The 14,701-nt window shown below is 43.0% G+C and overlaps 1 protein-coding gene across 2 annotated transcripts in view; it reads left to right on the top strand.

The window, feature by feature from the left end:
- Positions 1–14,701, top strand: part of ZRANB3 (zinc finger RANBP2-type containing 3) — a 744,981-nt gene that overhangs the window by 219,956 nt on the left and 510,324 nt on the right. For both annotated transcript variants that reach the window (XM_069225060.1, XM_069225059.1), the window contains one exon: positions 7,695–7,713. In XM_069225060.1, the coding sequence (XP_069081161.1) occupies positions 7,699–7,713 (15 nt within the window). In that variant the 5' untranslated portion in view covers positions 7,695–7,698. The remainder of the gene's footprint in view (positions 1–7,694; positions 7,714–14,701) is intronic.

The raw sequence follows: 14,701 nt of genomic DNA, 5'->3' as shown, positions 1-14,701 counted from the left end.
TCCAATCCCACACCTTCAAAACCCTTATTGCTGGAACTGGGCATCAGGGGCATTGATCGTGAACTTTTAGTAAGGCCACTGTTGTTCTGCGTTATTATTAAATGATTATTAACATTAAAATGTCTCTAGAAAAGCATGTTGTTTGTTTTGACATGAGAAATAGACACCTCACCTTCAACAGAAAATGACTTATCCATATAAATTGTTTCTATAACACTGTATACTAAGGGTAATCACAAGAACAACATTATGGTCACTTAGCAAATGTGAGCCATTATGCTGAAATTAAGAAAACATTTTGATTGACATTTTAAAGGAACATGTTATGATTCATTTTGGCACCCATGGCATTTGGCCCCGAATCTATTGTTGAACAGGGTTATATTCCCCTTCAGATCTAACAAGTTCTTGCCAAATTGGGATTTAATAATATCTACTGCTGTTTGCTTGTCCTGCCCGCTTCTGCATTTTTTCCAGACCTGTCCGCTCTCCAGTGTAGATGTGCCATGTGACTCCCATCCTGCTCGTCACTCTCGGTTCATTCAAAATGATATCCCCTCTGGGGGATCCTTCTCGTTCCCCGTTATAATCTTAGTAGTTTAGCGTTCTTACACCACTTTTTGGTGCCCTGTTGGATCTTATTTTAGGGTGCCAGTTTGTCCTCTGTTAAGTTCAGTTGGAGGTTTCTCTTCAGTTTGTATTGCTCAAGTCTCTACGTATATTTTCTGCTGTCTAACATGCCTTGGTTTTCAGAGGGCGGGTTACTAGCACACCTAACTCCAAGGCTATTTACATTCTGTTTCCGAAGGTCAAACTCCAGGGTGAGTCGTGGCGTGGGAGATTGAACACCTGCCAGTATGTGCCAGTTACGGCATAGTCGATTGTTTTTCAGCTCTCCCTCTAAGAGTCTTCGAACCATATGCTATTGAAGGGACATATTTAGCAGCTACGACATGTAGGAGCGGTTGAAGAGACACGCCTTGTAGAATGTTCCTTAAAGTGCAAAAAGCAGATATAAAGGAGACGTATTTCCTTTGTTTATAGCTGCACTGTTTTTTAAATACACTATTTGATTCAGAGATTACACCTAAATACTTATATTCTGTCACGTATTCTAGGGTTTAGCCATCCAAGTAAAACATAGGCAACGGAGTTCTTCTTGTGCTGACTAACATGGACTTGGTTTTGTTGAGGTTAGCTTGAAGCCAGCGCTTTGCTGCATATATAGTTGTTGCGTTGATTAGTCGTTGCAGGCCAACCTTTGTGTGACTAATCGAAACATCATCAGCATACAGCATGTGAAAAGCTTTAAATCCTGATCCTTTAGGGCATGGGTACTCACAACATTTTCCATTTTCCCAGGGGCCGCACAGTTTGGTCTGTGATGTGACCGAGGGCCGCATTGATGCCAGCAGGGTGGCAGTCGGAGGGGTGTTGCGGGGTAGTGGTAAAGTGGTTGTAGGGGAAATTAAGCGTATACATCCAGTGTCTGAATTGCGCAATGTGAAACCAGAAACTTGGGTATAAATCTCGGCTTCTCCACTTAACCAAATTGTGTGATCCTAGGCAAATGTTTTATTTCACTTTACCTCCTTTTTCTTCATCGTCACATATAAGAATCTTGAAATACGTCTTCAGGATGTATGCTGTATAAAACCTTCTGGGTTGGATTTAAGAAACTGTAATATTGTTCATGTATAATAGAAACCCAGCCCTCCCAAAGAGTTCACATAACAACTGACTAGCCTCTTTGTTCACATTGTTGTCAGTGTGTGGGTGGTGGATGGGGGATGAAAGTTTGTAAATTTATGTTTGAAAAATATCACTTTAAAAAATACTTCTCAATGCAGTGAAATAATCGTGTGTACTAAGGCAAAATGGTTCTGCAGATTAATGAAATGCACTTTTTGAATTTCAAACAGATCATACTTTTATATTTTTGCTGCAAGATGTATTTAATAATGAAGGTGTTTCAAAGTTGAGTTCCAGGACACCCTAGTTGCTCCCTTTTCAATTAGCCTCCAAATAAATACTTGCCCGTTTATTTACAATTTTTAGTGCTAGTGCCAAGTCAAATAAACAGCAGCACAGCACAGTGCTGCTGATGACCTGGGGGCCGCATGTAAATGTCAGGAGGGCCACATGCGGCCCCCGGGCTGTACTTTGAGTATCACTGCTTTAGGGAGATGCGAATTGACATTGAGTGTAGAGGTCAGCTTCGCCAGATACCGATAAAACAAAAATGGTGCAAGGATGCATCCTTGTTTGTACAATAGATAGTAGCTTTCCTCCAGAACTAGCCTTGCAGTATGTTAGAGGTGCCCTCCAAAACTGGCGTCCATATAATTGGAGTTGGAAACAACAACTGCGCAAAATGAATCAGATATGCCCTCCATAACTAGGTATGCTTTACACCCGGGCTCGCCTCCAAAACTAGACTCTTTGAGACAAGATGTACTTATAAAATTGACACATCAGTTTTGTTAAATGCAGTTATACTGCATTTAAAATTTTGATTGTTTGAAGGGGAGGTAAGCGGTATTAGAAGCAGCTTCACAAGCCATTTTAATTTGCTTTTTAGGGCTCTTACTCATTCTGATTCCCACCTGCATTTTCCACTTTTCCACTGGTGTTCTGTGTCGGATGTGTGCTGAATTTGTGTGTTTTGCATGGCTTGTGCTCAACCCTTTAACATGCACCAAAACTTGCCTCCTTCCAGTAGTTCACAGCCACTGGATTCAATGAACTTTTCAAGTCTAGTAGACCGGCATGTTCCTGTGCTAGCACCTGAACCCATCAAATCTTACAGAACCTTGTACAGTCAATGACCACTGCAGGTGAACAGCATCTTAAACAACTCCCTAACCTCTTGCACACTCTCACCAGAACTCAAAGTATTAATACTTATCACCATTCATCAAAAAGAACAACCTACACTGGAAGGTCTATCTTGAATCACCTTTTCCTTGGAAAACTGATAGAAAGTGCAACATTCAACCAGCTTTATAAGGTGATTAAATAGAACCACTTACTCTCAGCCTAACAGACCAGTATCTGGCCTGGAAATGTAGTGAGTCTGCTCTGAGCCCTGTCTAGGATGACCTAAAGACAAACGTGAACGTAACTGGCATTACTGCACTTAATCTTTTGTACCTGTCAGCCACATTCAACGAGGTTGATCCCTCTCCCTGCTGCAGAGACTACAACATCTTGGCGTAAACTGAATTCCTTTGAAATGGACCTGCTCCAACATATCTGAAAAATCAGTCATTATCTTCTGAACTGAAGGTAGTGTCTGTGTGGAGGAAAAATGGGAATGGTTAGGTATGCATCTTTCAGGGCCAAACGGACCATCCAATCACCTTCTCATAGGATCTGTCAGACATCTTGCAGATTTAGGGCAAGTCTGTGACCTCCTCCTCTTTTTTGCACTAAGAGGATGTTGCTGCAGAAACCCGAGGGGTGAGGGTTGAAGTAGGCCACTGCACGCATTTGCAGCAAATCTTTTATTTCAGCATCTATAAACGCTGACTCTTGTAGGGAAAAATGTAGCAGTGGAGGAAGCTTATAATGTTGAAGAGTCTGATAGAACTCCATTCTGAAGCCTTGAACTGTTTGTAACACCCATGCATCTGGAGTTAAATGACTCCAGTTGTGATTAAATAGACTCGGCTACCCAACCTGACCTGTGAGAATTTAATGACCCTTACCTGTAGTTTTGTTAGACTGGAAGTACTTCCTGGAACCTCCTCTGTTGAATCTCCTCCGTGCAAAGCATTTTTTGGACTAAAAGAAGATACCTCCTCTAGTGGAGTCCTGCCATTCCCCATGACCGCGACTGTAGGATCTTCTCTGGGAGTCTGATAGTATTGGCAGCCTGGTAAGCAGCCCCTGCCTCGCCCATCCAAAAAGGCATGTGTGAAACAACTTTTTCATATTGGATTGTGCTTTATCCATGGTTGTGAACATGTTGACATACTTGTCGATATCTTTAATGAATTTGTCTCCGAACAGACATTAATCTGCCAAAGGACCAGCATCAGTTGAAGCCAGCGCTGCTAAGTTGGAATCGATTCGCATCAGAAAAGACTTCTTTCTCTCTGAGGACATGTCACAGTTTGCATTTCCTTAAAGGCATAGGGCTCGTCGGGTCCATTCGGCCAGAATATCCGGGTCAATGGGTGAACCAGCCTTCTTGGAAGCCATCTCGAGATTTTTTGCTTGGGGACCAGCAAGTTTTAGCATCTTTTCTTGGCATGCACGCCAAGCATGGCCAATCCCTTTTTTAGGTCCTTGGCAAACTTTTTCAAGAATGTTAACATATTGGGATCAATGTCTGTGAGTTTCGGCTACCCTGTCATAAAGATTTGGTCTGGGACACTCGCCCTGACTCTTTTGTGAATCTCTTTTTCAAATCCCTTGCGCAGCTTGTCATGGAGGTATTCATAAACCGCTGGAGCAGGAACCCGGTCAGAAGAGGATCTGGGGTGAACAATGTCTCCCGGGTTGAAAGTGAAGGGATTAGACTGGGAACAGGAAGATGCACGAAGCCGAGAATGGGAGGCTTTTCTGTGCTTCTTGCGCTTTGAATGGGATTCCTAAACATAGGGTGTAGAGTCACTGGCTTTAGTATCTGTGTCCGTGCATGCCTTATGTTTAGCATTGTGACCTTTAGAGGTGGAAAGCGCTGTATAATACTTATGATCCCCAAAAGAGTCCTGGGATAGGATGGTCAAAACATAATAATGGGTCCAGTCTCATGACCTGGCTTTAGCCTTGCAAGACAGCTCAGAAACTCCCTCAGCAGGTTTAAGGATAACCGTCTTAGCGTACCCTTGACGTTTGGCAAACAATATCAACTGGACTGTGACCGGTTTTAACGCCGTCGCCAAGGCCAGATTTACTGAAAGAGGGACAGAAGTCTCCAATGTCCTGTTGACTGATTGTTGGACTGATGCGTCTAACGCATCCGCCAGATTGTCCTCGTGATGGTGGCATTGTTCATTAGGGTCCTAATAATGCCCATATTGCTCCTCCTCAAAGGGCGCTCAATTGGTCATGATGATACAGATGACAAAACTTGATGTCAAGTCTGTCCAAAGGGTTAACAAGGAGGGTGCTGACCCCAAGTGCAAAATGTAGAAGGCACGAGGCCCAGGCTCCTCAGTCTGCACTGTACCTTAATTATTTCAGCACCTGTCAACTCTGCGTGCGAGGGCGGCGGGGAGAGACAAAAACGAAATAGATTCAATGAGTGTGTACTCCACTCACAAATAAAGGGCTGTATCTGCTATTGCAGCCTGAGAGCAGTCGTCACTCCGTGTTGACTGGATTCAAGTCTTGGGAGGGTGCTGAGTGGTAGAGGAACACGTCAGCGAGAAGAAAATGGAAAGGGGACTGCGCAACACCCGACATGCTACTTCGAAGTAGTCCAGTTGGGCTGCACATGCATACCTCGCTTCTCTAACACTCGGACCTGACTATGGGAGGCTCCAAGACGAATACGCCCCCCAAGCTTGGGAAGCAAGCAGGCCGTGCCGTAAAACATAATAGAGTAGGGTTATGAAACAAAACCTGCAAAAGAAAAAAAACAATGTTGTTGAGCGGTACAGAGGACCGACAAGCGGACAGAAAGCACAGAAGGGCAAAAGCCTTCCAGCCTGAAAGGATGAAACAGAAAGCACACCACCAGTACAAGGTACTTCCTATAATATAAGTAATGTAAGTAAAGCTACTCCCCCTCGTCCACCCCACCCCCCAAGCACCTTGAGACCCTAACGGGTAAGTAGTTGCGCCTTACAAGCACTGATTGATTGTTTGAATGGAATACGTCAAAATGTGTTTCCTACAGTTATAAGCAACTGTATACACACAAATCGTAAGAGACACAAAGGCACTCATCTTGACTGCCGAGTAGTAAAGAAAGAAGCAATCAAGATGGTATGGTCTAGTGGCCCATGATTGGTGGGGTCAATGGACAGGGCATCATGGGATGTGTAGTTTCTACTATGATTAAACAGTTTTTCCATTGGCTGCTATTAAATGAGTAGTAAAGAAAGAGAAGCATAATTGGAGGCTTCAGGTCCTGACACAGAATGTTACCCCCGTCCCTTGAGACCCTGCCGGGTGAAAAGTGCACTTAAGAAATTATTTGATTGATTGATTGATTGACAAATGGCCTAATTACCTCCTAGTAGCAATTGTAAAATTACTTTTCCTCCAAGGGTGAAGTGGAAACTGACAATCAACCAAACTTTCCAGAAAGAGGACCTCTGACGTCATTAATAATGTGAATGGCTTCTAAATGATAACACAGATACAAAAGTCTTAGCAATGTTCCATACCCCAGATTCTTCTTTCTATAGCGGTCTGACTTTGAACCCTTGAACATATGGTACTTGAATGATAGTTATTGGGGAGGGGCCTAATGTCAGTGTTGGAATGATTTCAGCATGGTTTTCAAAGAGTTCCCCTGCACATTAGAGCTGCTTTACGTTTTTTTGTTCCCCTGTTACCCATTTCGGTTTCCCATACACTGAATGACCTATTATGCCCTTTCACATTCTGGAGAAGTTGCCTTGGTTTTGCTTGAGATTCACTTGATGGTTAAACGTAATATCTGTTTTGGGGACTCTGGTGCATTATAAGTGAGGGCAAGAAGCGGGTGGACCGAGAAAATAACGAGGATTTTAAGAGGATAGGGCAGTGGTGCAGTAGAAGGGCACTGATGTCCACCAGACACCCGACAGGATTGTTTGCACTGGGGCAAAGGAATGGATCAATTTTTCAGTTACAAATAAACTGCTTTGCTGTGAGTCTCCAAGCCTTTTCTTCTTGGGATCTTGTACTGTGGGGGTAATATTCTTGCTCCCCTAGGCCAAGAACTTCACCCATGTTAGGTGTGGCTCATCCATTCCGGACTCCCTTTTCTCAGGGTTACAGGGACTTCTTTTGTCTACTGCTGTATGGCTCAACAGGCCTAGACATCAGTGCTATTGACACCCACACCATTTCCTGCCACAGCAGACATCAGAGATGGAGCTGACACTGCGGAATTCCTGGATGCTACAGCCACAGTCCCGGCCAAAATCCCGTTTGAAAGCTTTTTGTCTCTGCTCCATCAACTTCATTGGCTCCCACCTCTTCTGCACTACTGGTTTTCTCTGGGTGTTGCAGTCTGTCGTATTACCCTTTATCGATCTGTGATGCACGTCCCTAGCACGAGCCATCTTGGAGCTGGAGATGTTATTATACTACAGGCTTCTAAGTCACATAACAGGTAAGGACGCCCGAAGAGTGGATGTGGGTGCTTTGGTGTTAGCTTTGTAAGAAGCTTCTCTGAGGTGGGAGGAGAAATGAAAAGAGCTGGAAATGATTTTTGTGTGTAGGTTTGCAGAACTTAATGGACTTTGTAGAAAAACGTATGGTGGAGTGGCAGTAATCAGCCCTCCACCTTATTGCAGTCCTCCAGAGTAGCATAGTATAAGAACAACGGGGAAAGGAGTTAAATTCAAAAAAATGAGAACGTGTAGAAGGCGGCGGGAATAATTTGCGCCTATGAGCTCTTTATATAATCTTAAAAACAATAACTGTTTTATCCTTGTTATAGAAAACAGCTTTTTTCTGCATAAAACAGTTTTTGTGGATGTCATTGTAAATATTTTGATTTTTAAGCATCCTGTTTTTTCTTACAGGTGTATGATAGCTGATGAAGTAAGTATATTTCCCACTTCCTTTGTCAGAAAATTAAGGTTAATTGTATTCGAGCGATGCGTTCTTAAGGTCTGCTATAGCCAAGGTTAAATAAGCAAGGCTTTTCTTTTTTACTTGACTAAGTGTTTAAATCTGCAATAAATCGCAAGCTCTCTATTTTTAAAAGAAGTGAAAATGTAAATTGTTTTGAATGCGAAAATCTTGTTAGCAAGAACTTTGAAAGCCTAAAAGCTGTGATAATTGGAGCTCTTTTTTTAAACGAGCTAGCCTCTGACGAGATTTTCATTAGAGGTACTAACTGCATCATTGTTTTATTTGTGTAGTCGCTTTTACTCGCTGTACATGGAGCTAAAGCAAGTGTTGTACTTGGCGTCTAATTATCGACTCCTTATTACATAAGAAGATTCTGTCTCACCACGAGCAAAGTCTGATGATGGATGCTCAGTGCTGTATGCTGTGGTGGCCGAAAGCAAAATGTAAATGACAGTTAATAGACCAGTGAATACAGATTGCTGACCCAGAGCTCGTGTATATATGTACGAATGTTTTTTTTTTTTTATTATTCTTTTTTTTTACATGGATCTGACCGCACAGTTAAATCTGTTTGTAGGCCAGCCCTAAAAATGTGAACACTGGCTTTAAAACGGTTTGTGAAAGTTCGAATCTAAATTACACACAAATATAGCCCCAATAGTGTTGATCACAAGGCAACAAAAGTGTCCACATATCTGTTAGTATTTTACGAAGGTCATTGGGGAGATGGAGAGGTAGGTACTTGGTCTGAAAGATGCGCAAAAATAAACTTGCCTTTTAACATTTTAATAACCTTCCATATTATATGTTGCTTCACAATTTCTTTGTGTCATTGGATAATCAATTAAAAATCTGAAGAGATGTACTTTCGAATTGGGGTTCGAATCTGTGCCTATCTGAAGTAAGACTCCCAGCTTTTGCCGACCTTCTACTCTTTACTCTGCTTTGCTTCTTTGAACATGTGTCTGTGGTCTATGATTTTACTCAGTTGGCCTTTTTTCCTGGTCTACTGCACTTGAACCTTAATACAACTGCAAAAGTTAGAATGATCTAAGGATACCCTTTTTTTTTAGCTTTTTGCACCTATACATGTTGAATGTAACTAGAAAGCTTAACAGGGTTCACCCCCCTTCATTTATGTTTTAGAATGGCTTTCCCTCCCCTTTCAGAACACCCCCGCTTATGTGGGACTGATGTAACGTTTTCAAGGCTACAATGTGGTCACACTGAAATGATATGAGTAATGGCCCGTGCAATGCAAACTGACCACGTAACAAGCGAACTTTCATTTAATCATAGTATGATGTGTTTTATGCAGGGTTGAAAACACATTCACCCTTTTATTTCCAATCGCGTGTCATTGTCTTCAGTGTGCCTTGGGCGAGTCACAATGCAGTTGATAGCCCCCCCTTCCAGCACACGGTTTTAGCCCTATCATAAAATAATTTTCTGGATAATTGATGCCTTTTACATTGTGACAGCTACAAAACCAGGGTTTTTAAACATAGTTTCATGTCAGATTACGACTTTCAAATGTAAAAATAAAATTAAGTTAATTGGAAATGAAGTTTTGTGTTTAAATTGCCTTTATTGTGAGAGCAAGCAGTCCATTGAAAAACAACCCTTAGCAAATCGGCATCATGAACTAAAAGAGTTAACAAATCACTACAAAAGGCACATCTTGGCGAGTTCTGTTATGCAGCATATCTGGATGCAACATTTGAACTCGAACCTCTTGCGTGATCCATCCTCATATAAACGAACTGCAAATGTGTTCCAACACCAGAATCTCCCTCCCCCTTTGAACCTCAAATGCGGCCCATTATTAGCAGACAACCAACAGGTAACAAGATTCATTGAAGAAGTAGAGATTGAGCAGTCTCTCTCATTGGTGCATTTCCAGCACACTCGGTCCACTGTTAAAGAAAGTCTGGCCATCGAGATCTGAGTAAAGAAATCTCCTTTTTCTTCGTGATGGCCCTCTGTTGGCCTCCGCCCCCAAATGAGCAACTGTTTCTTGAGAGCTAGCCTGCATGTCAGTTCCTCTCATTACAGTAACATTGCTTAGCTCAGCGCGGACATGTATTTTCCCCCAAGTTCATCAACACATTTTTTTCCTGTGACTTTGATGGCCCAATCGCCATGTCCTGCCTTACTTAGTGGATAAATTACAATTCCTGCCCCCTCTGTATACGGCTATGAATTAATCTCTTGTTGGGAGTCTCAGTCTTGATGAGATCCATCTGCTTTGTTGGGTTTCCATCAAACACATCTGCCAGAAGAAAGCTCAGAATGTCTGATTTTAGTACCTCAATAGTGGCGAATTCAGGGGCACCCAAAATGAGTCTACTTGTTTTCTTTGCTTAATTCTCCAGAAATTCTACCTTCGTTTTCAGGTGTCCCCCCACACAATGCTGATGTCTTTCAAGTATGGGTAAACAGTAATTGCAAGCACAGTATTTCTCAGGGCTCTGAATGATTGGTGTAAGAAACTGGGTTATTGCTTGAGGGGGTTGGAGGTCCCAGTCAGGCAACAACCATATCATTGTCAGGGTGAACCACAAAAGATACTACCTCTGCTTAACCCTCTGATAGCTGTGCACAAAAGCAGTCAGGCTTAACTTAGATGCAATGTGTTAAGTATTTATGCAGCACACAGACAGTAATAAAGTGAAAACACAGCACAAGAAACCAATTTAGAAAAGGGAGAAAATTGTAATAAATAAAATGAGACCAGAACAACAAAACTTCAACTAGTAAAACTAGAGGTATGCAAGTTGAAACCATTAGGTATGTGTAGCACCTAAAGGCATTAAGCATGAATTTCGGTCGTATGGTTGTGCCATGCCAGGAAAGAGTCACAAGTTCAGGCGCGTTATGAAGTATAGGCCGGCTGCAGGTACCAGGTTAGTCCTGCTGAAAAAGTCACCTTCTCCGAGTCTAGTGTGAAGAGTTCAAGCCTTCAGGATTTCACAGGAGGAGCTCAAATAATGCCAGCCCAAGGTCCAGGACCCAGGGAGGCACCTCATGGGGATCAGGAATTTGCTCAAGTTAGCTCAACAGGGTTCAGGCAGGTCCAGTGTAAGTCCAGGCAGGGCAAATTGCAGCAGGTCATCTGGGCAGTTGTGGGGAAGCCTCTGGAACTTGTTATGTCCCTGTAGCTTAAAACAGGAGGTCAGCCAATTGACACTTGGAATCAATCATATTAGCCGGGATGAAGGGAACAGGACCAGTCTTCCTTCTTTCTTATTGAGCAGGGAAGGTCTCAAGCAGCAGGGCAGTTCTCAGGAAAAAGGCAGGCCTCACTCAGAAGTACAGTCCACTGTGGGAGCAAGGCAAACCTCAAGCAGCAGGACAATCCTCCGGCAGTAGCAGGTCAATTCTCTAAGGAACCAGGCAGGCCTGAAGCAGCAAGAGAGTTCCCTGGTAGTCCTTCATTTGTAAAGTCTGCAGGCCCAGGAGTGTGCTGAAAAGTTGCTCTGAGGGTCCTATATTTATACCTGGTGCCAGTCTTTGAAGTGAGGGAAACCTGTAGGCAACCCCCACATCTAGTTCTGGATAGCTTCTTCCTTCCTCTGCCAAGGCTCTAAATGGTCTCGGGTGACAAAAGTCTGGTTTCAAATTTCTTTGTGAGTGTGCTGGAGGCAGCCCTTTGAAAGGTAGGCGGGGCAGGAAGCATCTCCGCCCCACCCATCCTGTCACCATCTAGCCCACCTTTGTCTCACTATCTGGGAGGAATACACAATAAGCCAGCTGCTTTTCAGAGTAACCCAGGAAACAGGCCTCAGGCACCAAATGGTTTGTATAGGAAAGTGCCAACTTCCTTGTCATGAGGTTACTATAGCTATTACACAGGCACATTATTTCGGGCTAGGCCTGCAGCTTGTGCCCTTTCACTCTGAGGCATGTATTTTTATTTTTCTATTACTTTAGCAGGAGCCTTCTTTTAGTGGAGATGTTTTTATTTTATCACCTTGTCTTTTTACACAGACTTCTATTATTCTTTTCCCTGCACAGCATTCTCATTCTGTGCTTTATTCAAGGTTGTATGTGACCTGTTACGAATTATTGCCGGCACAAAGCGTTCATCATGCCCTAACTCTTATTGGGGATAGTTTTCTCAGAACACCAGATGTTTATTATAAAACACCTCATTGCCCACTACATGATGAAGAGGAATTCCAACCAGTTGCCATCGTACACTGCACATTGCTTTGCAGTTTCTCCTGAGACCTGATGCAGTCTCTCCCTCCATGTGGGAGAATTCACAGTAGACCATAGATGTCATCTTTACCTACAACCACAAGTATGGGGGATGGGGTTCTCTCGTGGGCATGATGGGCAGATTAGGTCTTACACTGCCATGCTCTTGTAGAGAACCTTAGTAGTGTAGGTATGGATTTCAGAACTATTATTGTGACAGTATAGTGGGACTTTTCCCATGTTTAACATTTTTTGTCACTGCCTTTAATTATATTTTATCATCCTCATAATCCCAATACATGCCTTTTTACATAGGGTTAGGCCGACAGCTATCACACAGTGCAGGATCAGACTGAGTGCCCCGCGCTCAGTGGTGCTGCCCCCAAATCTGTCAGTCTCTTTATTATTATGAGAATCCTTATGACATTGCGCCTCCAACATTGGATAGGCACTGAATTACAGATCTCCCAAGTATTTTGTCTCACTACATGAAAGACACCCTAATTATCTTGTACGGAGACGTCCATGGTATTAGGGATATCCTCCTTAGCTAGGATAGGCAGTAACTATTTTGACTGTAGGTTGTTCAGGCTTGAACCTTTAAAAGGATTAAATACCCAGTTGGTAGACCTATCCCTGAACTATACACTATTGAAATATGATGGAACCGCAGCGGGTCGTAATTTCAGCAAACATGAGGCTCCCCCTCACAAATCATTTAAAAAATAATGGCCTCACAGAGGAGAGAGGAGCAGTTACATTTGTAATTGAGGCAAATCCAGCATATAGAACTGATTTTTTTTATTCTTAGGTTACCTTTCCAGCAGTGGATAGGAACACACAATACAGAGCATATGTATTCTTAGAAATACCTCTTTCTTATCAAGAACACCAAAATTGGATTAATGCCCTACCACACGTTGCACTCAATGTTAGACTAGGTCCTTTGTGTAATGAACGTCCTACATGGCCACCACTAGCCACATATACACCACACCCAAATGCTAACACCATGGCGACAGCGGAACAGCGGCGCCTGTAATATGATGTAGTACAGATATATAGACGCTTAATACAATTTGTGATGCAAACATTAAATACTGCCCCAGGAAGGGCTGCTCCAGCGCAACCACATATGGTCATGATGGACATTAATACTGCAACAGTGCATTCGATCATGGGTAAGGTACCCACCAAAAGTGAAGACATTTTGTTTTCATTAGCACAAAAAATAAGCGCTTTAGAAGCAGTGTTTCCCCATACGGGACCTCAAGATAAACATAGAATTCTCAGAATGTGCTTGCGTTCGGGATGGTTCCATCTGTGGATAACTGCACCACATGTGGTGCAGTATTTGCGGCACTCTACACCACTGCACATGGTACACCTACACTACATCCACATTCCGGAAGTGTTAAAACAAATTCAAGATACATACGGGACTTCCCCGGCTCTAGACTTGCGTATGCTATTATTTTTTTTAATTTGCCATAGTATTCTTCATAATATTAAGTAACCTTACAGGGGAAGCAGTAGCTCTGGCAGTACGCTTGTGGCTCCGGGATATTCCTGTACAGGATCAGGAGTGCGACCTGCCAAAGATTATCACGGAGACCTATTCTAGTATCGGCCGGGACAGTTTGGGAGCCAGACCGAGTAAGCCACAGCTACAAGGTAAATCCAATAAGGATTCTGCCAAGCAAGCAAAGGCTTCTAAAAAACCCCGGGATAAACCAAAACAAAATAAAGATAATGTCAAATAGAGAAGAGAATCTCCATGTCCGGAGACCTCTGAGAAACTATACAACCTAAGAAAAAGAGATAGTTTGAAAACTCCTGATAGATATGAGTATACTGATACACGCCAATCCTGTTCCTTTTAGCACTCACTGGATCAACGAAGTGAGAGAGGTGGGTGTTCAAAACAACAAAACAAGTATGTTAAACCATGAAAAGATACACAACGCTTGGCTGAAACCTCCATAAAAAATGAATAGAAACTTCCCCAACAGAAACAACAATCCTAAAAAGAAGAGGGTGGCAGCTATTCTGGCCCGAAATGCCACGCAAGTTGAGAGCTTTAATGATGAACAGGAAGTGGGCACTGACTCTGCTAGACAGTGCAGCAGAGGTCACAATAGTTCGCCAGAATCTTCAAGGGCTTCTAGACGTAGCAGCCACTACCAACTATATAGAAGTTGAAACTTCAGATACTTACGTCTCTGCTCCTGACAGAGTTTTCCAATTGACACTGCAACTCGAAGAAGACATAGAGAGCACAATTAAAGTGATATTCTGGGAACAATTGACACCACGCTATGATATCCCATTGGCAGAAATGGATTGGCCACCAAAAGTTGCCCATAATCTTCTGTTCGGGGACAAAGTTATTATGCCTTCTTTCTCACCTCTTGTTCCGAGGGTATTAAGGAAAGCTTATGCAGTAGATTCGTCATTGGCACAAGCCCCTGTGCTGTATCGCAATCATATGGGGGTGGTACAGAGACTCTCCGTACCATATAGTACTTATTACTTCTGATGGATACACCTACCTGTGGATTCCTCACCAAAAGAATTCTCCCCTCGCTCCAGCCTCAACGGAAATTTCTTCTAGCTCTGCACGTCGACGTCACAATCGCCCGACTCCACGTGACGCCACATGACGTCATCCAGGCAATAAGAAGCCCTAGTCGACGTGCAGACGTCAGTTCCCTTTTTTCCGTGCCCGAATAACGGTTGTTTCTTCGAGGCT

The sequence above is a fragment of the Pleurodeles waltl genome, chromosome 3_1 (assembly GCF_031143425.1).
Source record: "Pleurodeles waltl isolate 20211129_DDA chromosome 3_1, aPleWal1.hap1.20221129, whole genome shotgun sequence".
NCBI classification, from domain to species: Eukaryota; Metazoa; Chordata; class Amphibia; order Caudata; family Salamandridae; genus Pleurodeles; species Pleurodeles waltl.
The sequence above is the reverse complement of the archived record's forward strand: the minus strand, read 5'-3'. Positions and strand labels throughout refer to the sequence as shown.